We start from the raw sequence: 27,692 nt of genomic DNA on the forward strand, positions 1-27,692 counted from the left end.
TGTTCTTCCCTCCCCAACCCTCGACAGTGGTGAGCAACAGAAGACTGGATTGCCCCCATCTTCCCTCACAGGATTAGGGAGCCCAGAGGGTGGAGCAGCAGGTGTTTGGGTTCTTCGCTCCCTGGGATTCCTCTGCAGGTCCCAGGGAGGAGTTTAGGAGCCAGGATGCCTTACACCTCAATAGTGCTGCTAAAGAGGCCAGTCAGTGCGAGTGCACAGAAGAGTGGGAGGGTGGGGCACCAAGGGTGGGCCCAAGCAAATTACATTCTGCTGCTCCTAGCCCCATCCACTCTCCCTTGCTGAGAAGGCCCTTAGAGACAGGGAAGCAATATATTCTGCATATTAAACCAGGATAAACTATTTCAAGGGTGTCCTGTGACAAACAGGACTCTGTTGAAATTAGTCAATTTAAAAATAAAGTTCAAGTTGACACTGTCCCAAAAATAAAAAAATTATTTCCAAAAAACCAAAAGCAATCACATCACAACAGTGGATCTCTGGTCTAATATCTTTTAGATCAATAATGTTTCTGGCCTATATTTTCCCTCACATGACTTAACACGGGACAAATTGTTTAACTTCGATATAGCCTTTAACAATGAAAACCGGACAACAGAAATAAGATGCAGGATGAGATTATCCGCACTGTTTCTACCAGGAGCAAATACTGTCAGCCACATTATAAACTTCTGAAAACCAGGATTGATGATGATAATGCTGACAGAACCTGACCAGTGGCAGTGCCATTGGAGACCAGTGTAGTTTAGGGAGGCAGGGTGTCACGTCTCCCCTGTAAACACATGAATGCCTCCCGTCGCTGTAGCAAGTGTCTACACTACAGTGCTATAGTGCTGCAGCTGTGTGCTGTAGTGTAGACAAGCCCTTAACCAAATTCTGCCCCTGCCTTGGTCTGCAGCACAAAGCCAGCTGTGTTCAATGGCTGCAGATCCTTACCCTGATGCTGAGGGAGAGTGTCCCTTCCTTTCACAGCTACAAACCTCTCCTCTGAGACCAAGTCCATGACTCACGGTTATGGCCCCTGCAGAAGTCACGGATTCCGTGACTTTCCACGACCTCCGTGACTTCTGCAGGGGCCAGTGTGGCTGATCCCAGGGCCGCCCACTCAGCTGGCTCTGGGGCCAGCTGCTCAAGTGGCCCCCGGGGACAGCAACACCAGCCGCTGCTCAAGTGTCCTAGGCAGCGGTCCCTGGTCTGCCGGAGCAGCTCCAGTCCCTGGCCAGCCAGCTGCAGTCCATGGCCCCCAGCAGCTGGTGTTACTGGCCCTGGGAGCCCCTCCCATATCATCTCCCCCCAGCACTCTCCCCACCTCAAGATTTAAAACACAGGTATTTTTAGTATAAGTCATGGAGAGGTCACGGGCCGTGAATTTTTGTTTACTGCCTGTGACCTGTGCATGACTTTTATTAAAAATACCTGTGACTAAATCGTAGCCTTACGCATGGTCCCTATCTGCCTTATATAATGTGGGATGCCTTCGGAGACAGTGCAGTGCTGTTGTCCCAGCAGATGAGGGTTCCCCATGTGTGAACAACAGCAGGACGACTGACTGGGTCATACGCCCCACTGAGTGTGCTCCGAGTTGACAGTGCTGAAAGGGTTTCATTGTGCAGCCTACGCAAGTCTGCTCCTAAGCTCTTCACTACTCTATGGAGTTTGGTTCCAAGACGACGAGTCCTCCCTGTCCCATCTCTGGCCATGGTTTCTCTGTTGGCCTCATCCCATGACTCCCACCTTAACTGTGGTTCACCTGCTGCATTCCAAATCTGAACTGAAACAGTTATTCCTGTAGTAGTAGCTGTCACACTTGTCCCGGGGCCTTAGGGCTTGAACCTACACTCACTGAAATCAACAGCAAAGCTCCCATTAAAAACATAAGGCGATAAGAACGGCCATACAGGGTCAGACCAATGGTCCATCTAGCCCAGTATCCTGTGTTCTGACAGTGGCTGATACCAGATCCTTCCGAAGGAATGAACAGAACAGGGCAATTATCAAGTCACCCTCCCTCATCCAGTCCCAGCATCTGACAATCAGAGATTTAGGGACACCCACATCATGGGGTTGCATGCCTGACCATCTTGGCTGATAGCCATTGATGGAACTGTCCTCCATGAATTTGTCTAGTTCTTTTTGAACCCAGTTCTACTTTTGACCTTCACAACATCCTCTGGCAAAGAGTTCCACAGGTTTACTGTGTGGTATGTGAAGAAATACTTCCTTCTGTTTGTTTTAAACCTGCTGCCTATTCATTTCCTTGGTTGACCCTGGTTCTTGTGTTATATGAAGGGCTAAACAGCACTTCCTTGTTCACTTTCTCCATCCCATTCATGATTTTATAGACCTCTGTCATAACCCCCCTCAGTCGTCTCTTTTCTAAGATGAACAGTCCCAGTCTTTTTAATTCCCCCTCATATGGCAGCTGTTCCATACTCCTAATTATTTTTATTGTCCTTCTCTGCACTTTTTCCAGTTCGAATATATCTTTGTTGACATGGGGCAAACAGAACAGTATTGACTTTAAAGGTGAATAATGCACTTTAATGCATTATTAATGCACTTTACTTTATTTATATTAACTTTACTTTATTTATATTATATTAATATTAATGCATTATTAATGCACTTTACTTTGCTTCTGTAAGTCCCAGAATTTGCCATGTTATTTGACAGTGTAAAGGTGTGGGCAGTCCCTGCGCACAACCCTTGTGGTCTCATGTGGTGGTGTAACTGTTCTCACCTTAATTCCCCCTGCATGGGGTGGCAAGAGGTTTGCTTTAACAGCCCAGGTGAAAGAAGAAGCCAATACACACTAAGAAAATAGCATATCCTCTTTTAACAAGGCTCCAGGACAGAAGCAATTACAGCTCATATAGTCCTGGCCCTAGAGCCCTCGTTCAGCTCCCACAAAAGTCCACAGTCCAAAGCCTTTGGTTAGGTTGGTCTCCTAGAGCCTGAGAGAAAACCACCACTACCCACTGCAGCCTGTGTGTCTTCTACTTCCCTCTCAGCAAGCATCCTCTTCAGGTTTATATAGCCCACCTCTAGGGTGGAGTGGGGCCTCCTTGATTGCAACCCCAGCCTGTCCCTTAAAGGGGTAATACACTCCTTCACAAACAGGAAAATTGTCTCTTCCAGTTTAAGTGCACTGTGTGCACCCAGCGGGCGTGCCATGAAATAGTGAGGAATGAAAGGAAGGCCGAGGAGAAACTCCACAGATAGAATTAGCACTTGGGACAAATTCAGTAGCCACCATTAGGAAGGCTGCAGCTACCAACAGCCACCAAACAATAACACCTGAGATACTAAGTGTGGGAGGGCGGGTGTGTGTGTGTGTACATACAGGAAACAGTTGTATTAACTGCATTGAAGCTGTTGTCTTGTTTTACAGTAACCGTTACACACGAGGAAAACCATTTCAACGGAAGCTATTTCAACAAAACGGCTTGTTGCAGGATTTTTTTTTTTTTTTTGCTTCTTTTGAATCAGTTTTCCTCATGGATTGTGGTTGCCATTAAAAAGGCAAATTTGCCAACAGTTAATAGACAGTTACCATCCTTCTTTCTTATTCTTTGAACTGGAGTAAATGACTGCACAGCACCCAGGGCCTCAGAAATACCTAAAAGTGCAAGCTGCAGCATTCTGACTGCATCCGATCCCTAGCACCTGGCCAACCACCACAGCTGGGACAGCTGCAGTTGAGCCCTCATTTTTGAGTTATGCATGTACGAAAAAAATGCATCTCCCTTTCTTTTTGAAGGGATGTATATTTTGGCTCCTGATCTTCCCTGCCCCACGCTTGCACTAATAATAAAATGACTCATCCAATTTTGTTGAGACTTCCCCCCTTCCCTTGCCTCCAAATTAATCTTTGGTGTGAGACTGAAATTGAGAAATGTCAGCTGGATAGTAATTTATCTGAGGGGAAAAAAGTGGGGGGGAAGGGAGAGAGAAAAAGAGGTTTTAGACTGAAGTGGTTTTTCTATGTAGGCTTATGGTAGCTGTGATGGCTGTTTCCCTGGCAAAGAAAAGTTCCCAAGCTCAGATTTCTCAACACTTTAGGGAAGTAATTATCTCATATTTAATGAAAGTACAATCATCATTAGCATTTAAAACCAACAGCCATAGACCTGGGTTTTCATTCTGTACTGAAATCTTCCAAACAAGTTAAAAACAGTCTTTGCAGTTCATTTCTAAGGAGGATTAATTAGCAAGGGAATTCACAAAAAGAAAGGTGTTTACACACCAGCTGGGCCGGCTCTTGGATTTTTGCCACCCCAAACAAAAAAAATTTTGGTCGCCCCCGCTTTTTTTGTGCCCCCCCTACCCCAACTCCGCCCCTTCCCCAAATCCCTGGACCCGCCTCCTCCCCCAGGCGTACTGCATTTCCCCCCCCATTGCTTCCTGGGGCTCCCTCCTGCCCCCGCAACCCTCCGCCCTAGCTCCCTCCGCTCCTCCTGCTCCCCTGAACCTGTCGCCGCTCCACGTCTCCCCCGCCTCCGGCCAGGGAGAGGCAGTGCGTTCAGGGGAGCAGGAGGAGCAGAGGTAAGCAAGGGTGGGGGGAGCACAGGAAGTAGTGGGGGGGGGGTAGAGGAACCGCTCCCCGCCCCAGCTCACCTCCGCTCCACCCCCGCCGCCGCCTCCGAGCGCCGCCGCTTGGCTTCTCCCCCCGTCCCTCCCAGGCTTGCCTCTTGAAACGGCAAGTCTGGGAGGGAGGGGGGAGCAGGCGGAGACAGAGCGGAGGCGAGCTGGGGGCACGTTTCTAGGGGTGGCATGGCCGGCGCCAGAATGTCACCCCTAGAAATGTGTCGCCCCAAGCACCTGCTTGTTTTGCTGGTGCCTAGAGCCGGCCCTGCACATCAGATACAGCTGAGTTTTTGCACCCAAGGGAGAAAGATACAACTTGCTTTCTGCCTCGTGAACATCAACAAGGAACATAAATGGCAGCTTAGGGAAAGCTATGATTACCATGAGGCATCAGTCACATCCCGTTAGGGATTTCCCATAATCACTGATGAAACATCTGGTACACAGAGATGGTTTTGCGCTAACCAGCTTTCTCACTAAAAGTTGTACAAAAGCCCTAGCAGAATAAAACCTTGTGACTCATTTAATTATTTGACAGCTCGAATACCCATATCCTTCTATGGACAGCATGGTCAAGGTCAGAGAAAGGAATGTACATTTACAATGATGCTCATAAGAAAGGTGTGAAAGATGCAGAAAGCAATTATCTTGTAACAACACAAACCAAAGTTTCAAAGCTCAGCACCCAATCCAGAGCATAGTTGGGGCATGGCCTGCATTTCTGGGTCACAGCCTATATGATGTTGTATGATTTGCTAGTGCTTTTTGGGGAGCGACCCTGGCACTGCTGCTGCTGCCCTTCAAAAGGAGGAGCAACATACTTTGGAGAGGAGGCAGGGTAAAGTGAAGAGTGACTTCTTTAATTTATAGAAAGTTTGTTTTTTTTTTTGAAATTGCACCTTCAACCTGAGGGAGCCCATAACGCTACACAAGCTGCATACATCCAGCACCAATGAAATGCAGCCACCTCTGGGGTGGGGAGTGGGACATGGTGGTGCGGGGGGGGGGGGGGGGGGTTCTAGTTGGATTAAGAACACCAGGCCCCTTATTTTACAAAGAGGCCCCTGCAGTGGAAACAGGACCTCACCCAAATTAGCTGCATGCAACTTCATATATCATTCCTGGAAGCAGTATTGCCAATCCCAAGCATTGAAAAATCGTGAGTCAGGCTCTGCAGTATCATGAGATGGGTTAAACATCATGAGCTTTTATAAAAATGTTGGGGTTCTTTTCATTTTCCTGTTGTTCCTTCAGAGGTCAAAGCTGTGACCTTTACAAAAAAAGCTGAACTTCTTTTATAATCATACGACTCCAGGAGCTGGGGCTTTCAAAAAACCACCTCAGCTGAAGATCTGCTCCACCTAAGCCAATGGCAAAAAAACCTCTACTTCAATGAGGCCAGGATTTCACCCCAGGTATTGTAAGAGTTGACAGCATTGTAGAAGGGTGAAGGTCTGAGCTCACCTCGCCTGGGTTATATGCCTTTTGTTCACAGTTGCCAACTTTCACGCAGTAAATAAGGACCCCGACTTTCACAATAAGCCAAAAATCAACCTAATCCCATTTCAAAACAAGGCCAAAACAAGCCAATCCCTAAGAACCCCAACACTCTTTGTGACTAGATCCCCCGGCCTGCAGTCTGGGATGGTGGTGGGCCTGCTGTACACCCCTGACTCTCTCCTCCCCTTGCCCCTGCTTGCTGGGAGCCGATCAAAAAAAAGGAAGCAACAAGCTACAACAAGCAACAAGCCAAAAACTAGCCAACAAGCAACTCACAAGCCACTTAAACCGAAACCAAGCCCAATTTCTGCGTTTTTTTCGTGGGTTTGGCACGTCTGTCAGGAATGTGCAGGGCCTGATTCTAATTTACACTAAGGCCTATTTACATCATTCTGCCAGTGTAAGTTACATTGACTCCCACTTTTCAGGCCCCTTTACACTGTTAAAGTGGTATAAAGTGGCCTAAGTGTAAATGGTCCAGGGCATTTAAAACCTGATTTAGATCACCCAAGCTCCCCGCCTCCCCAAACATTATAAGACTTAGAGCGTAGGTGAGCAAGAGGCAAGGCTGTTGTTTCAACAAGAGTGCTTCAATCAAGGTGTTTGTTATTTACTCAAGACCCAAACGTATCTTAGGGTCCATAAAGAACCTACAAAGAATTTACAATCTAAGGAAGACAATTTTCATGGAAAATGAAGTGAAAAGCAATAGTGCACTCTTTCAAAAATGACTATGTCAATCTAGATCAGCAGTTCTCAACCTGTGGCCCAATTAGCACACAGCTGCAGCCCAGCTGTGCGCTTAAAAAAAAATTCAAAATTTGCTACGCTGGTCTGGCACGGGGCAGGCTTGGTGTAGGGGGAGAGTAAGGCAGCCTGCAGGAGCACTGCTGCCAGCAGGGGGCTGGTGAGTACCTCAGGGGCAGGAGAGAGTGAGTCTGTGGGTATGTTCGGAGGGGGAGAGGTACTGGGATTAAGAGATTTGCCGGGGTGCTGCAGCACCCCCAGGTTTTAGGTGGGGCTCAGCTCCAGGGATCAGGTCCAGCTGCCTGGCCCCTTGTTGGAGGGGAGAGAGGTTCAGGTCTGGCTGCGGGCTGCCCAGCCCCTCGCAGTGGGGTCCCAGGGTCTGGCTGCCTGGCCCCAGGCATGGGGTCCAAGTCCAGCTGCCAAGGTCCGGCTGCCCAGCCCAGGCGGTGGGGTCTGGGTCCAGCTGCTGGCTACCTGGCCAGTGCTGCAAGGTATGGGTCCGGCTGCCCAGCCCTGTGCCTCGGGGTCCCAGGGTCTGGCTGCTCAGCGCCACTCAGTGGGGTCCTGGGGTCAGGCTATGGCTGCCCGGCTCCGCACAGGGGGTGGTGTGTGGGGGTGTGTGTATGTGTCTGTCCGTTCCCTGGCTGTCCGGCCCAGGGCTCTGCTCCTGGCCCCGCTCGGGCAGGGGCGCTAGACATAAGGGATTGTAGAAGGGCTTTCGGGGGGGGCCTCAGTGGTTCTCAGCCTGTGGCCCACGTAACAGCCAACAATGATAAACAATTGAGAATCACTGATCTAGATAAGTAAGTTTCCAGCCAGTAAAGTAGTGAGTTTGCAACTTCTGAGGAGAACGACACAGAATGCAAATGTGTTTCCTATTTCCTCTGCCAGATATTGTGTAAAATTAAATGTAAAACCCCTTTCACTTCTACCTGCTGTACAACAGAGAGACCATGGAAAATCTACTGTCAATATATATTGCTCCCCCCCACCCCACCCCCCAGCATGCTGTACATACCAACTAGGAAATTTATCCAGCTAGACCTGGTAGAAGGAACTCTATGTTGCAAGCATATTACATTATTATACCAGGTAGTCACTGGATTTTATGCTGCTTCTCCCAAGATTGCAAAAAACCGATGACAGCACCTTGAGTCTGTGGGCTAAGAGGGCAAGAAAAAATAGGATGACCTGTAGGGATTCATCCTGAAACACCAACATCAAGTGCGCTATGCTGATTTATACCAGCTGAGGATTCAGTCCATGCTGGTTAAAATACAGCTGATCATGGTGCCTTTCAATGTGATTTTGCCAGAGTTCTTTTCATATCTTTGTTTGGGGAGATGCTTATGCATTGGGGTGGATTAACTGCCCCCAAGGAACCATCAATTCCCATCAATGCCGCCTACAACAGAGGACTGATCGAGCAACGCAGGCTGTGCCAAAGGACCCAAGATCTTTCTTGAACTTTCAGTGCTAGGACACGCTTAGAGAAACCTGTCCAAACTGGCTCATTCCAAATATAAATGTCATCTTCCCATAAAAATATAATTTATATTTGGCATCTCAACTTTAAAAAGAGGGTAAGTATTTGTTGCCTGGAAAAATAAGAGTAAGAGAAACACACACTTTTCCAGCTGCACTATTCAAATAAATATAAGATTCAGCAGTCTTCCCAAAATTACTTACAAATGAAATAGAGGCAAAGAGTCCACTTCTTCGGAAAGCTTATGCTCCACTACGTCTGTTAGTCTATAAGGTGCCACAGGACTCTTTGCCACTTTTACAGATCCAGACTAACATGGCTATCCTTCTGATACCTTACAAATGAAATGCAACCGCATTTCTCCCACCTGGAGCTGAAACCACAGCGGTTCTTCAAGGCAGGGGCCAACATGTCTTATCGTGTGTGGTGTTATCATAGTCTTTGATATAGGTTAGTGAAACAAGTTACTGAGAAAAAAGAAAAGGAGGACTTGTGGCACCTTAGAGACTAACCAATTTATTTGAGCATGAGCTTTTGTGAGCTACAGCTCACTTCATCGGATGCATACTGAGTGAGCTGTAGCTCACGAAAGCTCATGCTCAAATAAATTGGTTAGTCTCTAAGGTGCCACAAGTACTCCTTTTCTTTTTGCGAATACAGACTAACACGGCTGTTACTCTGAAACCTCTCAAGTTACTGAGATCACTACAGGGGTAACTGAATGAAATTCTATGGCCTATGCTATGCAGGATATAAGACCAGAGGATTTAATGGTCCCGGCTGCCTTAAAACCTCAGAATCTTTGTTGAGTCTTTAAAATTAATGGGCCAGATCCTCTGCTGGTGTAAACTGTCATAGCTCCTTTGGAGCAAACAGAGCGAGGACAATTGACACCAGTCGAGGATCTGGTCCCACATTTTAGCACATGCGATAACAAACCCTGGAGTGTCATAGGGCAAAATATTCTATTTGGTTCAATTTATGGAGCTTCCTCTCCGTATTATTTTTTGGGATAATAATAGCACTTCAAAGAAGTTACCAGCATCTGGCACATTTTTTCCGCAAGAAACACAGACCAAAACCACACTCTTTACATAAAGGAAACAAAAATAATTGTTAGCTATTTATGTTATGGATATGGTTCACATCTGGATTCGCTACAGGAGTGCAATCTAAACCCAACTCCTGTTGAAGTCCACCATTGACTTCCAGGGGAACAGGGACCCTGGTAATGGGCTCCTCAAATGAGAATCCCCCCATACTGGGAATTGGCCCTCCAAAAACTCTTTTCAAGTTTCTTGCTTCTGATTCCATCAGTGGAAAGGAAAACAGAATTTGGATCAACATTTACATCTTCCTGTAACTTTAATGAAACGTTTCTCCCTTAGGATCTCTGTTAATGAGACATTTAGAATACAGAGGTCTATAGCCATAAAGACGACATGCAAAGAAAAGAAAATTGAGCTTGTGTCATTTCTTTCTTTTTTTTATGCTGTATGAAGGAGGCCTTTGAGTTTGTTTTTGTTCTGGAGAAGTGGGGGCAGGGAGGGAGATTTTCTATTGCTTTTAACCATTAAAAACGGGAACACTAGTGCAATTACCACAAGAAGAAACAAGAGAGCGAAAGACGAGTCACTGAGACAGGAAGGTATTTTTAGTCAGTCTATTAAGAACTTTGTTTACTTTTAATACTTAAGTCCAACACCCAATACACACCTTGTCAGTTAAGGTGAAGGAGCTCATAATATATATCTATCGAGACCCCTCCCCCATGTGAAGCTCTCCAGCAAAACCAGATTTGATAGATCTTCTATTTCCATGGTAAAATGCAAGCAGAAAAAAACCTGGAGGTTAGGTGGCAGGGGGAAGACTCAAGAAACCTTTCAGGTCCTTAAACATTATAAAAACCAAAAATGGACACAAGTGGAACTAAAAAAATCCTTTGCAGGTTGCCTTTCAAATAGGCATACGGTTGCAAAAAGTACTGTTATTTTCTTCTGTTTCATCTGACTGTCCTAAATTATAGTGCAAGATTCAAGCACCAGGACCACAAATGTTATACTAGAAAGTGGCAAGGAATTAATCTATCTTCAGAGTTTTCTACAGACTCATCCTGGTTGTATCTAAGTCCTGTCACTGCAATGCTTGGGGAAGAGAGTATATTTCCACTTGCTGCATGCATACACTACTCCCATTAAGTGTACTGGGATAATGTGCCTGCTTTGGATGAATATACACTCTGCTGTCTCTGGATATTGCAGTTTCCATTCATGCAAAGTCATGCAATAAACCCAAAAGAGATCTGAAGATGGCAGCCAGAAAACCATATAGAAATAAAACTAACCTGACCCTACACCACAACTCTTATTATGCCAGATATTTAACTTCAGGCTCTTACCTGGAGCAGTTTTGTAAGCCACCGTTCTGGTGGGCAGTGGAGGTGCGCTCTTTGCGATGGGACTCTGTGCCATCTGTAGACCTTGCCTCTGTCTCTTCAATTCCTCCTCTCGTTCCTGGGCTGCTCTGATCTCTTCTTCTATCATGGACAAAGTCCGCTGTTTTCTTGACCGTAGCTTAAAAGGACCCATGGTCACCTCGGGCTCTTGTGTAGCCAGGATGGAAGCAGTGCTTCTAAGCTCGGCTGCCTCAGAGTACTTGCTAAAATAGCTGACCTCCTGCCTGTTTTCCTCCACAATGAATGGCTGGCTGGTGGGGGATACAGAAGATTGCTGTGAAGTCTTCCCTTCCCTGAGTCCTGAGTCTTCATTTCTTGAAGTCTTTGGTATTGTATCCTTTTTTTCTTGAACAGGAGAAGACACCTGAGGTGGCTCAAACGTTGTGCTCTGCTCCTTCTCAGAACATGGCGCTGGGCTGACTTCTTCCTGGTCTTTGACAGAGTTCTTCTGCTCCACTTTGTCTGTTGCTGGTTTAGAGCCTGTTTTGTCAGCTTGCTCAGCTATGGCTTGTTGAATTGCATTTTGAACTAGTAGGCCGGCGTGGTAGTCCAGCTGGTCATCAACCAGCATGGAGTCTAGCAATGTGGAGGAAGGGGAGTAAAAGCCATGGTCACTAAATGACTTGGAAACACCTACCCGGCACTCTGAGGGGGTGTCCGTTTGGGGGGTCTGGGGTAGAGAGAAATCGGCAAGTGAATTTTCTTGGAGGGGATTCATAGTCTCATTAGAAGCACCACTGTCACTGATATTATCCATGCTGAAATCATTGGACAGAGTTTCCAAGACTGTGGTATCCTGAGATCTCACCGACAATTCATCCAAACCAGAGTCCAGCTCCTCTGGAGGAGAAGACACATTGACCGACCTCGAAAACTGATCTAAAATGCCAGGGTCATCGTCCTTCACCACCATGAAGACTGCTCTCGCACTCATGAATTCACTGTCATCTGCCCACAATTTTGTGGTCTGTCCAGTCTTTGAGGTATCACTGTAAGACAATTCTCTTACTGGGTCAGTTGGACTACTTTGAATATTTCTAGGATGACCCTCTGAGACACAGGAGACCTTCTGAGCTTTTACAATGGTTATATCATTATTCTCAAGCGGTACAGAAGCAGGTCTTGTCATAGAAACTGTTGGTCTGTCTACTTGCGATGGGCCAATGGGTTTGTAGAAGGGCTTGATAGAGAACATTTTGGGTGCCCCTGATCTCTTTGGTGCAATCTGGCTGTTAGCCTGACCTGAATTTTCCATTAACTGAAACTGTTTCCTGGCCGCTGAAAAATCTATCTGTTCTGTGACAATATCTTCTTTTTTAACACAGCCTGGCTCAGGAGGTACAAAGGAATAGGCCACCTGTTTTGGTGACGTTGGTGTTGTGCTTTGTTGCTGCTGCCTCTCCTTGCGTTCCTTGTACTTCTTGTGGGACTCTAGATGTTCTTCATCTAACTGCTCCTCCAGTGTCTTTTCTTGGGGTGGGTTCCACCATTTGGCTGCGATGCCAGGATTTTTCTTTACCGCTTGGCTTTTAATAAGCTCCCTTCTTTCCTTTTCAAGTTCGATAATTTCCTCTGATGGCCTCACTTTCCGGACGCTGTACTTCTCCTTCTCGTTATCATCATCAAAGAGCTTGGATGGCTTCTTTTCTTCCTGGAAGGCTCGCAGTTCAAACTTAGCCTCTTTCTTAATAGTAGTTAAGGTTAGTTCTCCATCCTTGGAGGATCTTCTGGAACTTGTTGAGGAACTTGGACTCGCCGGCATTTTTAGATTGCCACAAAGCTCCTCTTTCTGTCCATCTGAAGAATGGCCATTAGGTTTCAGCTTCTCAGCCATTACATTGGTTTCATTCGGTTCAATGACTGGGGATGCTTGCCTGCCAGCTATTATGATGTCCTTTTCATTGGGTACTGACTCACTGTTAACATGAACAGATGGACCAGAGGCATCCACAATGATTGCACTTGGCTCAGGGGAGCATGTCCCATTGAAGGGGTTATCTGCAGCAGAATCACAGCAGTTGGCCTCCAGCACTTCATCTAGATATCTGATCTCTTTAGCAACTTCACTGTCCAGGGATTCATGCCTGTCCTCAAGGCCATTGTGACTGGCAACAGGCGAAAAGAAGTGGGTTGGATTGTCTGCAGGTTGTGTTGAAGCCACCACAGTGATGTTTTTATGTTCCGAGACTGGGACTTCAATTTCCATTTTCTCTTCCTTTGTAGCAAGTACGCTAACAGGCTCCGGGAACTTGGCACAATTTCGGTCTTTGTCTTTTCTCAACCTGATGTCATCCTCAGGGATTCTGGACGATTTCTAAAAGGAAAGAGAACAAAACCATGGTAAAGTCCTATGAAGAGAGATTTTCTTTTATGCAGAAAGCCAAGAGCAAAAATAGTAAACACCATCTGGAAAGCAAATCCTAGTGTTTCCTAAAGTTAAGATTAAAGCAGCCATATGCAGTGAGGGAAGGAAAGACAAATCAATAATGCTTTTATACTAAAGAATATACATCTTATAATAACTTGGAAGAGATATTGCAGCAACAGCAAAACCGTCCTTTAAATATCTCCCATCTGGATACCATACACCCTTTCTGATCATTTTATACAAGTGCTCAAGACTTTCGCTGAAATTTTAGCTTTGGCATTCCAAGTCATCAAAGGCTTGACAGATTTTTTTAATGCCAGCACTACCACTTAGCACTTAGTACTTTTCACCTCATCCCTTGAAAGAGCTTTATAAGCATAAATTACGTCTCACAATACCTCTGCGCAGTCGATTCCAGTTCCTAATTTACAGATACATAAGTTAAAGCATAGAAAGGTCAGATGACTTGCCCAAGGTCACAGAGTGAGTAAGTAGCATAGCTGACTTTAGAACTCAGAGCCTCTGCTTCCCAGTCCCCCAAACTATGTCCACTGGGTCAATTCTTGCCTGATACAATGCCACTGACTTCAACGAATGATTTTAAACAACATAATAAATACCGTTCCTATTCTGGAATGGGCCAGATTCTGAATCTCTTCTTCAGGCAAGGATTCAACCTGAATTTCATGGGACTACTCACATGAGTAAAGTTTTCAGGAACAGGCTTTACTCATTTTTTAATTTTAGCAAATCAAGGGAGAATACATGAATTCCTAGATTTATTAAAACCCAGCAAAAAACAGTCGGTGTTATCAAAAGCAAGGTATTTTTGAAATTTTTTTTTTTTTTTTAAGTACATGAATTTGGCAAATCATCACTGCAATCTGAAAACAGACACAATCCTAAAGTGGCATTTCTGTTCACTCTGTCTAGAATATTACATACAGAAAAGTGACCTATTAGTCCCTTTGAGGAATCTGGCCTTTCCCCCAACTTGTGCTTTTGCAGAGTGGCTGCTGAGGCAATGGTTTCAAAAATCACTAATAAAACTGCAGACCACAGTGCAGATCCACAATGTTCCCTATTGTCAGCTCGCGAATCTCACTGCTACTGCTGTCATTTATCATGTCTGCTATTGATAAATACCCCAGCAGGAAGCGCTCAGCTAGAAACTCAAATACTGGTTTGCTTGGGGGCCCAAATAACTGCAACACATATAGGCTGGAATGGGAGCTGCAGACAGCTGGCACTTTGCAGGACTGTGTCCTAAAAGAATAGCTCTGTTTTTCAAGAACCTTTGAAGAGGTTTTGTTCACAACAGAAAGCAACAAATATATGAGCCAATAGCTGAAAGTCATGTAAATTTTAAAGTAACTGTCGAGTTTGGCTATCAGATATTTTCTGCTTTTTAACTGTATTTAAGTAGGAAGGAATTTTTTAAAAAGATCTTTTGATTATTTATTTGTTGTGCACAACCAAGTTGTACTGGTCTTACTTTCATTAGGTCTCAGTTCACTTTCTGAACCAATATACTAACCGAACAAAAATTTTAAACTGAAGTCTCTAAAATTCCTTTTTAAAAACAATTTTATTTTGTACATGTTACAAATCTAAACTTGCGTCTATTGCTTTTGATCAGTGTGATATAGTACTGGTATCATAAATAGGGGTCTACTTAAATTGCGGAGAAATCACCTTTTCCGTAGGTTGGTCACGGCATAAATAGCAAATTTGGTGGATGTGTTCATACAGGATATTCCAGGCCACCCTTACTTCTGTGCTGCTGCTGGCCGCAGTGCTGCCTTCAGAGCTGGGCGCCCAGCCAGCAGCCGCCACTTTCCAGCTGCCCAGCTCTAAAGGCAGCACAGAAGTAAGGGTGGCAATACCGCAACCCCCCTAAAACAATAGCCAGATTTCACCGGGGGAGGGGAGAACACACACCAGATTTCATGGTCCATGATGTGTTTTTCATGGCCGTGAATTGGTAGGGCCCGAATCATAAACGCTGATTTGCCTCAGATACAAAACGACATTAAAGAGGAGCAAATCCGGAAGCCCTGATGCAGGCAAAACTCTCAGATTTATACTGGGGGCGAGTAGGTTCGGTTGGAGCAGGATGCAGAATCCTCTGTTGGGGAATTCCTTCACCACAGGAAAATCCTCAGCTCCTGCCTTATAGCTGTTTTAAATCCCCTTTGCATCACTGCAGCAGCGCAAAGGGGACTTACCAGGGGATGAAGATCTGGACCTGACTCTTACCACAAAGAATATAGGCAGCAGCACCAGTCTCTGGAACCCAATAAAGATGATTCCAAACTAACCATCTACCACACTTAACTATCAATGAACTACGGGAAAGTCTGGATCCAGAACCGAATTTTGTGGCCTTGGCCTATCTCTACTCAGGAACCAGTAGGGGACCCTTTTTCTAAACTCCTTGTATCAGCACATATGGCACAGAACATTTCTACAACCACCAGGACTGACAGCTTTTCCAAAGCTATAACTCTAGCAATGACATTTGTATTAACTCATAACTTTTGTTTCATCTTGTGTAACTATTACAGGTAAATTAATACCTTCCTAGTACGGCTGTCAAGCGATTGAAAAAAGGAATTGCGATTAATTGTGCTGTTAAACAATAATAGACTACAATTTATTTAAATATTTGTGGATATTTTCCACATTTCCAAATATATTGATTTCAGTTACAACACAGAATACAAAGTGCACAGTGCGCACTTTATATTTATTTTTGATTACAAATATTTACACTGTAAAAAACAAAAATAGTATTTTTCAATTCACCTAATACAAATAATGTAGTGCAATCTCTTTATCATGAAAGTTGAACTTACTAATGTAGAATTATGTTCAAAAAAATAACTGCACTCAAAAATAAAACATTGTAAAACTTTAGAGCCTACAAGTCCACTCAGTCCTACTTCTTGTTCAACTAATCAAGTTTGTTCACATTTGCAGGAGATAATGCTGCCTGCTTCTTGTTTACAATGTCACCTAAAAGTGATAACAGGTGTTTGCATGGCACTGTTGTAGCCACTGTCTCAAGATATTTATGTGCCAGATGTGCTAAAGATTCATATGCCTTTCATGCTTCAACCACCCTTCCAGAGGACATGCGTCCATGCCGATGATGGGTTCTGCTCGATAACAATCCAAAGCAGTGCGGACGGACGCATGTTCATTTTCATCATCTGAGTCAGATGCCACCAGCAGAAGGTTGATTGTCTTTTTTGGTGGTTTGGGTTCTGTAGTTTCCGCATCGGAGTGTTGCTCTTTGAAGACTTCTGAAAACATGCTCCACGCCTCATCCCTCTCAGATTTTGGTTAAGCCCCTTCGCCTCTCGTAACCGTACCTCTCTGAGCCTTAGCATGCCTGTCTCTCGCTGTGGGCCCCCTCAGGGAGTCCACTCGCTCTGGACCTCCGGGGCCTTAACTCCCAGAGGGAATAATGCAACCCTGTTGTCTAGATCGGAGCGACTCTCAGCCAAGGCACTTCAGATTCTTAAACCTTGGGTGGAATGCTGCAGCTATCTTTAGAAATCTCACATTGGTAGCTTTTTTGCGTTTTGTCAAATCTGCAGTGAAAGTGTTCTTAAAACGAACACCTATGTGCTGGGTCATCATCTGAGACCGCTATAACATGAAATATACGGCAGAATGTGGGTAAAACACAGCTGGAGACATACAATTCTCCCCCAAGGCGCTCAGTCACAAATTTAATTAACGCTTTTTTTTTTTTTTTTTTAAACGGGCGTCACCAGCATAGAAGCATGTCCTCTGGAATGGAGGCCAAAGCATGAAGGGGCATACGAATGTTTAGCATATCTGGCACGTAAATACCTTGCAGTGATGCCTGTTCTCACTTTCAGGTGACATTGTAAATAAGAAGCAGGCAGCATTATGTCCCATAAATGCAAACAAACTTGTTTGTCTTAGCTATTGGCTGTACAGGAAGGAGGACTGAGAGGACTTGTAGACTCTAAAGTTTTACATTTTTTTTTTTTTTTAGTGCAGTTATGTAACAAAAAAAATCTACATTTGTAAGTTGCACTTTCATGATAAAGAGATTGCACTACAGTACTTGTACGAGGGTAATTGAAAAATGCTATTTCTTTGTTTATAATTTTTACGGTGCAAATATTTGTAATAAAAATAATAATACAAAGTGAGCACTGTACACTTTGTATTCTGTGTTGTAATTGAAATCAATATATTTGAAAATGTAAAAAAAAATCCAAAAAAAATATAATACATTTCAATAGGCATTCTATTGCTTAAAAGTTCGATTAATCGCAATTAATTTCTTTTAATCACAATTAATCTTTTTGAGTTAATCGTGTGAGTTAACTGCGATTAATCGAGAGCCCTACTTCCTAGTAACATGAAGGGGCATAGATCACTGCCAGAGACATGCAGAACTATCAGCGATATGAAACAGACAGGGTAATACATGGCTTAAGGCTCTGACTCCATTCTTTTATTAGGGTGAATCTTGCTCTGGCTGACACATGGATGCAAAGGCAGAGACATTGCTTGCTGGTGAATCCTGTGCAAAAGGAACTCTATAGGGACCAGAGCAGGATTCCTTGCAGTGACTGGAGAGATGCAGTGTGGGGCACATTCTGCTGCCCCTCTGAGTAGAAAGTATTCCCACTATATGCTTCCTTCTGACTACAGCATATATGCTAGCTGGCTTTCGGTCTCTACACACTCAACCACCAGTAGACAATGCCTCAACTGGAGACAGGATGTTGTAATGAATCAGCATGCTGCACACAATAGATCCAATCACGAGATAAATCACACACTCCTGCAGAGCTGAGACAAGGGCCAATTTACACTATTCCTTTCAATAATACCTCAGCACAATCAGTTAAAGGATCATTCAGATGAACGCGTTATATTGTCCATAAAAGGTTTACACTGAAGCAGGTCTATTTCTTTCAAGGTACAGTATCAGTTGGTGGTCAAATTGTATATATTGTTTCATATCCTATTTTTGTTTGCAAATTATTTTTAGCGCACGGAACAAAAAAGGTCAAGAACGATTTTATTGCTCACTTACATAACCTTAATTAGTAAAAACTCATCCTCTAATCACAGCCACAACCCACAATGCATAATTAGGTAGTTACATGTATATGCAGTAATTAGGCCATGCAATTATGGCAGTACATAATGACCTAAGTATAAGAGACTGTATAATTAGTACCATGAATGTAATTATGTAATAATGCATCTATTTACACAGTAAAACAAATAAGAGGCTATTCAGGAAAAGTAATAATTACAAGTCTCTGTCATGGATTAGTAGTGATTGAGGGAGAAGTGGGAAGAAATGGCTGATTTTCAGCATGGGAGAGAAGCCAGTCCAAAAAAAAAAAAAAAAGGGTGGTGGGGGGAGGAATTCTGATGCTTTTTTCTGCACTGTTTTCTCCATAGACTGTGGACAAATTTCAACCAGCTCTAGTTAACAGTGTGGTGTCCTGGAGATCAGTATTAGAACCAGGAGTCAATATATTTATTAATCATCTTGAAGACATAGTGAACAGTGGCTGACAAAATTTGCTGCTGACACCTGAGAATATTAAGGGGAGTCCTCAATGATCCAGTAAAACAGTTTGGGGATGAACATTTAGCTGGTTAGAGGCTGGTATGGAAGAAGGGGAATGGGGAGAGAGCATCACAGACAATGTCATACTAAGCCACCCAGGACTGTTGCCATCTGGCAGAAAGAAGGAGGGGTGCTGGGATTTCCACCATAGTAATGTCCTGACCCTGCTTGGAAGTCCAGACTTTTCCATCACGTGTGGAAAATGTGTAGCTCCATCACCTTCTTGCTGCTGGAAGGGAGAAAGAGCTTGTTCTTTCTTCTACTTTCTTCAGAGCCCCTGGATTCTATGAGTAGGGACAGTCTGTAAGTGGAGAGAGCTTGTGTTTGAACCTAACTACAGACAATGCTGTAGCGTTAAAGGTCTCCACATACCATTAACACAGACTTACACTTCTCAGGAGACATGATGATATTTACCGGCCCTGTGCACGTCTCCTTGTTCTCTCCTTTTAAACCAGATGTATCGGGGTAACCAGCGTCATTCCTACAGCATTGCAGAACTTTGGTAAAGTGAAATTATTAGCCTCTTAGGAAATCATTAGCATATTTCCTCCTTTGTTGAATTCCTCATCTACAAAGTGTAAGTGTTTGTGAGCAGTTCATTTAGGAAAAAAATGTGGGAGTAGAGCTAGAGAGACCCATTGAATACATTGCCAGCTCTCTCTCTTTTGTTTGACTCAACAGAAAATGTGTAAGCAGACGGAGTGGGAGGCAATCCTTCCAACCCACAGAAACATTGCCCTTAAACAATGACATTTAAGGAAAAGTCTAATTAGCACCGTAATTGGCCATGAACTACAACATTATTGTTAATATATCTACCAGCTTGAAAGAGCTGAAACAACACAGTTTCACCATTGAGCATCTCTCTCGTGGCTGCTTCCTGGCCATATGTCAGGGCCTGTTCTCTACTTTCACCCTCCTTGACCTCTTGGCAACTTTAGACACTGTCAAACACTCCTTATTTCTTGAAATTTTGTCCTTTATTGGCTTTTGTGGCTCTGTCCTCTTCATTTTCCTCCTGCCTCTCTGGTCTCTCTGTCAGTGTCTCCTTTGGTGGGTCATCCTCCTCCCCTCATCTGCCTTCTCTGGATGTCTCTTAAGGCTCTATCCTGGGCCTCCATCTCTTCTCCCTCTGCACAGTCACCCTCAGTACTCTTATCCGTACGTATGGCTTTAACTGCCATTTTTATATGGATGACTCTCAAATCTACCGCTCTGCTGATCTCCCTTCACCTAATCTAGTTTCTTGGCCTGTCTTTGTAACACCTCTTTGTGCATGTCCAATCATCGTCATAAACTCAACAACGCCAAATTTGAGCTCTTGATCTCCCAAACCCTTCCCTCTCCCACCTTCCTCTATTGCCATGGATATGCCATCATCCCAGTCAGTCAGACCCGTAACCCAGGCAACATTTTCCACTCCAGGACTCTCACTGGGCCCACACATTAAGGCCATTTCTAAATCTTGTGACTTTCTTATATGACATCTCCAAAATTCGGCCTTTCCTCTCTGTCCACACAACCACAACTTTCAGCCACATCCTCGCCATTTCACATCTGGCTTTTCCTCCTCCTCCTTGCTGGCTTTGACTACTGCAAAGTTGCTTCAGTCCAGTCTGTTCAAAATGCTGCTGCTACTAAAGTCACCTGCTTGGCTCATTGCTCTGATCACATCAGCCTCATCTTTGAATCCCTCCACTGGATTCCCCCCTTTACTTCCACATAAAATACAAGCTTCTCATCTTTTCCATTCCAGGCTCTTTGAAACTTAGCTCCATCCTGCCCTGCTGATCTAGTAACCTATTGCAATGTTGACCCTGCCTTCCCTCAGTCAACCTGCCCAGCCTTTACTGTCCACCAGTTATCGTCTGCCTTAAACACTCCCAGGCTCTCTCCCATGCAGAGTCAAACAGAACTCTTCTCTCCCAAGTGCCAGTCCAGTGCCTTTACCCCGCTCTACCTTATGCCATAGGTATAGGCATGACTTTAAGCAGTTGCCTAGGCTTCCAGAGCTTCAGGGATAGTACTGTAAACACTAGGAACATTCACCACCAGGTCAGTCTCAAACTTCTATCTGGCCATGGAGTGTCATTCCTCCCACCCAAATCCCTCTTCCAAAAGTCTGTTTGTGTTTCGACTCAGCTGTGTGTAGTGGGCACCCCTAGATCTCAATGCGTCTCAGACAGTGTAAAAAAATCTGGGGCCATGTGGGAAATACTGGTGTTGGCTACAATGAGATGTACAGAAATAGGGCCCTTAAGAGGAAGAGAAGATAACAGAGGCGGCTGGGTGGCTGTCTGGGCTGGAGAGGTTGAGAAGGAAGCATTGCAGGGAGAAACCAAGGACTGTTTTTGCTTGGGGTTGGCTCTGGGTGGGTTAACTTTCGTAGGATTTGCAGAAGGGTATTTTCATTCAAATTTCCCCCTCTCAAAGATGGTAGCTGCCTTGTGCATCACTGATGGGAGGAAGTTCTGAGTGCGTTCTAGAACATTATTAAAGCTTAGGATTTTCAAATATTTGGCACCCCTAAAGAGCAGATATAGCAGTTGCTAAACTACTTAGCCTTGCTTATTCCATCCCCACAGTTACCTTAAATGCTTCTCTGAGCTGGTCTTCTTCATAGGAACAGATTACTACATTGCACTGATGTGCAACCTCCCTGGGTGCCACCCTCCCAGCCCTGCCTATTTCTGGAGCTCCTTGCCACACTCCCTTCCTGACACAAGGAGTTCTGTGTCCCCCCAATTTCTCCCTTCAGGTTTTCCAATTTTCACCAAAATCACTATGATTCTTCCTATTGATGCCTAGAACATGTTGTTAAATTTTGGAACTGATTGGATGCGGCATTGAAAATTTACTGTATTGCAGCCAAACATCCATCCATACGCCATCAACTTGACCATAGCACTGTGCTTCGTTCAGCCAATTAAAATACTCAATATAAAAACAGATACTTTAAATGCCAACTAGAAAGCTTAAGCTTTGTGCGTGGAAAACGTATCGCAAAGTCAAAGGGAATTTGGGTCACATAAGAAATGTAGGATCTGGTACCTGTCCACTTAGAGGAATATAGGTGGAATATAGGAAACTTGCCTCAGTAGGTGAAACTCCTGTGATAAATGTGTTGCTGAGTGTCTGCAGGAAGCGTTACCATGATCCAGTGGGTAAGGCACTCGACTGGGACTTAGACCTGGGTGTTATTCCTAGCTCATCCGTTCACCTGCTGTGTGACCTTGGACATGTCACTTCACCTCTCTGTGCTTGTTTCCCTTCTTACCCCTTGTCTTGTCTATTTCAATTATCAGATCTTTGGTGCTGGGCCTGATGCTTACTATGTTTAGAGTGCCTGTGGGTGAGAGAGCGTCAACAGCACCATGAGTCAGTGTTTGAACAAACGATGAAGGGGACAGAGTGCAACGAAACAAAACACACATGCAGGATGGGAACCATTGTCCAGACCATCTTGGCTGCTTTCAGCTCACACAACCACAACCCTCCACCCACCTATGTAGGTTCTCACACCCATCATGATGGTATCTGAGCATTGCCCAGCATTCTGAAGTATACATGCTCTACCCTCTCTCGCAGCAGGGATTGGACTGCCTTTGTTTCTGGTGGTGCTAGCGTGAAAAGACTATTTTGAAGAAATGGGTTGGGCATTTTGCTCTTTTGAAAGCTCTTCAGGGAAGCTGAAAATGAGGAAAGCAATAGGGAAAGCTATACTCTGGTGGTGGTGAAAAGAGAGCTGAGAAGGAAGGAGCAATGGATACTGGGGATTGTGTAGGAAGGGCAAAAACACTAGTAGAGAGAAAGGAATAGGGTAGGAGGTCTGCTGCTGACAAATATGAAGCACACCCAGCCACAGCTGCTCGAAACATACAAACCTACTCTCATGAACAATTCTGTCATTGTTTTTTAATACATATAGGATTTGTAAGGCACATAATGTATATACTGATTGCTACCTTGGGAGCATACTTGAGGAAATCTGTTCAACAATTCCTCAGATGTCTGCTCTTTGACTATTAAAATGAAGGTGTAGTGATCCCATTCACTTGGAAAGCATGCAAACAGTTTAGCAATATTCCCCATAGTTCCAGCCTGAGCCACAGACTCCAGCTTCCCCAGGCAGTACACAATACTATGCTTTTATCAAATCAGAATGTGATTCTTTTGTTGGTGTAATAAAGGCTGGAGAACTGTGGCACAAGAAAAGAAGAAATAAATTATTCCGAATTCTCCACTGTCTATACTGGGGAACAGGATTTTTTTTTGGAACTGTCTCCATGGCTTAAATGTAAACTGTGACCTGAATGACAAAGCTTCTGTTGCACAGCCAGGTTTCTATTTTCTGAACAACAAAGATTACCTCCCACTAAAACCAAGGTACGTAAATTGGTAACAGTCTTCTCCAGGTAATAGGTGACCTGAGCCTTTAAGCCAGTTATTTTCTCTTACCCTAAAAATATAAACTTGTTCAGCCCATGAAGAATTTGTTACACTATCAGATTAGATGTAATCATTGCTATGGGAACAGGTACAGTACATTTCTACCATCTGTAAATTAAAGACAAAAGTCTCATGAAGCTGTTGAAAAAAAGCTAAGTAATTATTCGTGGACTTTCACCCCTGCATAGGACTTGGATGGTCTGAGAAAGCTACACAGGCAAGGGGATTTATACGAAAATGTTATGATTTGAGAATCAAAAGGTAATCATAAAATATGCTTGTAACTGTTGGATAGGAAAACAAAATGCTGGCTATGACAAAGATAGATTGTAAGTATCTGTACTGTTCAGCTGGTACAAGCCAAAAAGTCACAGGTACAAGTTGTGTATCAGGACTCCAGTCCAGCACTGCTGCTGCTGTGCAGTATTCGGGGCTGATGTACAGTACTGCAAGAGATCTGCCTCTCTTAAAGCCAGATCCTTCCACCCAGACTTGGTGGAAGCTTAAGTTCCCAGATCACTTTCTGTACAGGGTGAAAGACAACAACCCCAGTGTGCAGTTCAACAACCTCTCTATCAATAAGACCAGTTCTATTGCCCTAGGTGTAGAGGTCGCCAACATATTAAAAAGATATATTTCCAGGTAAAGCTTTCCAAATAAGATGGGGAGCTGCTAGCAGGGTTCATTCATTTGCACTGCCAGCTATCTTCACTCTTTATTCAGAGCTCAAAAGGATTTGGAAAAACATCCAGAAACAGGGATGCTTATCCAAAGCCATGGAGGCCTGTTAGCCTCCAATCATCGCGGCAGACCCCCGAGTGTTTGCTACTCTCCGCCCTGTTGTGTTCAAGAAAGACAGCAGCCCCATTCTCACCACTCTGGCACCTTTAGGGGATCTCTCCTCCTCTCTATTCCTGAGGGATAATGAAGGGCTTCTCTCCACATCATGGAAGGGGCATGGATTTGGGTTTCTGTCCTCGTGTTATGTGCCTCTCCCCTCGGCTGCATCTCTTCTGCTCCTGTCACTTCTTCTCTCCCCTCACTCCTGCATCTTTCCTGCTGCCACCACCTCCCCTCCCTGCCACTTCTGGGTCACTGCAGTTGGGACTCTGCTGCCCGGGGAAGGCTGATGCTTCTGATGCTGTGCTGAGTGGGTTGCTCCTTGCAGCTCTTCCATCACTCAAAGATATCAGCAGAAAGGTGACAGTGGCTCAGGGTGGGAATGAGCCATTTCGCCTCCTGATTACCGTCAGTCCTAGTGAATAGAGAACTATATAATCCCCCCAATTCCTCCTCCTTTTGTTATTAGATAAATCAGCAGCCAGCCTGTAACCAGGACCCAAATTCTCCATTACTCTGCATCTTGCATCTGTACACACTGAATCAAAATAACGACCCTTCTGATCTGATAGCATTTACACTCACTGTGCCCCATGTAACGCACAGCACAAGATGCAGGGCAACACAGAATCATGTCCCAGATCTTTAGCTGGGAGCATCAGTCACCAGGATTTGATTTAATAGACCCAGCCAAAATGGAAAAGTTGGCAAGTACCTGTCTGTTAACGCATAATGGATACCTATATATTCCTGCAGTACCTGTGTTCCACCCATGGCTTTGCCAAGTGCTTAGAGGTCCCTTGGATAGCAGAACCAGTAGATAAATCTCAGTTCTAGTCTGTTTGTGTTCCTTTGCTCTTTCGTTCGTCTTCAACAAAATAGTCAAAATGCAAACCTGAACTTCCAGGAAGCTGTGGTTAAACTTTCATCTTCAAGAAATTGTGGCATTATTTCTTACTGGCGCAAGTCATCCCCATTTCCTACAGGCAGCCAGATACCTAGGGCCTTTGAAGAACCCTGCAGCAAAGTTTCACACACCATTGCAGGAAATGGAAGCTTTTAATAGCCAAAAAGAGATGCAAAAGGTAATTAAGATGGCGAGACTGAGACTTGAGACACAAGAACTCATATTCAAAATTCATTTTCATTTTCCGCTCTCTTGCTCTTTCTTGTCACCTATTCCAGCCTGAAAGTGAAATCAAAATATAGCAACTGTAGGAAAGAGCTTTGGCTGGAGCAGGTTTTTTTTCAGCTCTCTCATCATACGTTTCATCAGTTCAGATTCCAATCCCGATGCTCCTTTGCCTCTGCATTGATTTCTGAGTAATTGAAAACGTTAACACATCATATAGCGTTATTGCCTGTTTGCCATTTATTTTTATTGCTCTAAGTGTAATGGCCGGTACAGGATGTGCTATGTGATGACCGGACATAATCCAAAATGGTGTAGGAGGGACAGCATTAGCTCAAGATTCATAAAAAAAAAAATGTACTATGCACTGATGGCTATTGGTTACTACCTGGCAATACTGTGCCTGTTACGTAGCAGTCGGCATTTCCGTTCTAAATTCCTATTTACGATAACTTGCCTGTAAAATCTGTATTTGAGCTGAAGCTAGTCTAAAAAATTCCAGGACATGGGACATCTCATTTATATAGCAGCTTTCATTCTAAATCACGACGTACCAACTTTACACAGGACACACTCTACTGAAATGCAGCCTCCACTGGGGTGAAATGAATCGCAATTGTTTAGGACAGGAAATGACGAATGCCATACTTGAGCGAAGCAATGGGGGAGTTTATAGACAGAGTTTATAGACAGTTATCCCGGTAGAAATTTGGCCATGGTACCGGGGACAACATTCGGCTTACATGAAGTGTCATGGAATCTTTAATGACCAGGATTGAGGCCCTCCTTGTGCACATGTCCCAGTCCTGCATCAGGATCCACTTAATGTGTACTTACACTTGTGCACAGTCCACTCAATCCAATGGGACTCCACATGGATGCAGACGGCCAATCCTAGTGGATCCTGATGCAAGATCTCGGCTTAAAAGAGCACCTGTAACATCACAGCCCTCAACACCATGCTGTGCCTTGGAGTCAAAGGGGAGAATATGTTGCCTACTGAATCACCAGCACCTGTCCCTAAGGGTTACTTATGCTCTTCGCAAGACCGAGTTCTGCTCTGCTCCAACCTTGCTTAGCTGGTGAGCTCTAAGGGGATCACAGCACATTTAAAAACTTTTTAAAATCACTCTTTAGATGAAGTAGTGCACGTGCACACATATCCCCACACACAACCATTACATCTTTGTGCACTGAAATAACTTCCTTTAAAATATACATATATATTTGCTAGACAGTCTTAAAAGCTTATGTCGACTAGGCCCTTTGGGTATTTTTAGTTGCCATGGTAGTGAGGTATCTTAAATACCCATGTTATTAAGAAGTCAAAGCTGGCGTCTGTAACAAGACCATATTTCATAATATTTATTAATACACACAGTGGTGATAACACTGCAATGCAGGTTGGTGAGGGAAGGATTCTACCTAAGCAGCTGAATTTGCATACAAAGGTAGTAAGCCAACCTTTGGCAGTCATTATATATTTTATGGGAGCTCCAGTTTTCACCACTCTTCCCAGAGATCCCACTAGCATTTGAAAGACTTGGGAACTGGAGACCATTCTGCTTGCAGACGCCAAAGAAAGCTTTTTCTGTTGCATGATGATTGCTTAAGCATTCATTGTGGGAATAAGGATGGCTTTGTAGCTATGGCACAAGACTGGGTGTCATGAGACCGGGTTTCTATTCTTGATGATGCCGCTGGGCACACCACAGGCATGGCACATTCAACTTCTCTGTACCTGTTTCCTCAACTGTAAAATGGGGATAATACTACTCTAACGTTGGGGGGGGATCTGAAAGAATGAGGCAAGACCACATCATCTTAAAAATCCAAACTCTAATGCGCCCAGAGCCCTAAGACTGCAGCACTTGCCGGCCCTAGGGATGGCAGCCACCCACCAAAAGAAAACTATGTTTCCATTCTAGTTCTCCTGCATCTCTCTCAAACCACCGGCAGCCACTACAATGCTGACTGCACCAAAACCCTGAACCATTCGTCTTAGTCCCTGAAGCGTCAGGAGAGGACACTGGCCTTTTCACCTTGCCTATGGATCCTTTAGATGTGCTGGATCCAGGAAGCTTCATGGCTAGAACTTCTTGGGACAACAAGTCCTGAAACCTGTTCTGGTATTCTGTGTGTGCCCTGAGGTAAACGTGCTACAGATAGAACACCTGGAGGGCAAGTGACCCTCTCCTATGTATACCAACCATTTTGTCTGGGTGTCTGATGTCAGACCGATCCCTGGATCAGAGCATGCCTTTGAAGACAAATCTCTTAGCTTTCACATCCAGCATGGAACCAGTAGCTGGAACTGAAGACTTAACAAATAACTCTCCTAAGAATAAGAATTTGTCCTTAACAAACCCAGCTTTTCACTAAAAACTACACTGACAGTAAACTGGACTAAACTAAGGGCACGTCTACACTATGGGCTATGCCACTGTAGTGTCTGTAGTGTAGATGCTT

The 27,692-nt window shown here is 44.4% G+C and overlaps 1 protein-coding gene across 6 annotated transcripts in view; it reads right to left on the reverse strand.

Annotated features, from left to right (window-relative positions):
• The window catches only part of PALM2AKAP2 (PALM2 and AKAP2 fusion), a 388,863-nt gene that overhangs the window by 21,879 nt on the left and 339,292 nt on the right, over positions 1–27,692 (reverse strand). For all 6 annotated transcript variants that reach the window (XM_074953529.1, XM_074953530.1, XM_074953531.1 and 3 more), the window contains one exon: positions 10,737–13,107. In XM_074953529.1, coding sequence (XP_074809630.1) covers positions 10,737–13,107 — 2,371 coding nt within the window. The remainder of the gene's footprint in view (positions 1–10,736; positions 13,108–27,692) is intronic.

This window comes from Natator depressus, chromosome 5 (assembly GCF_965152275.1).
Source record: "Natator depressus isolate rNatDep1 chromosome 5, rNatDep2.hap1, whole genome shotgun sequence".
NCBI classification, from domain to species: Eukaryota; Metazoa; Chordata; order Testudines; family Cheloniidae; genus Natator; species Natator depressus.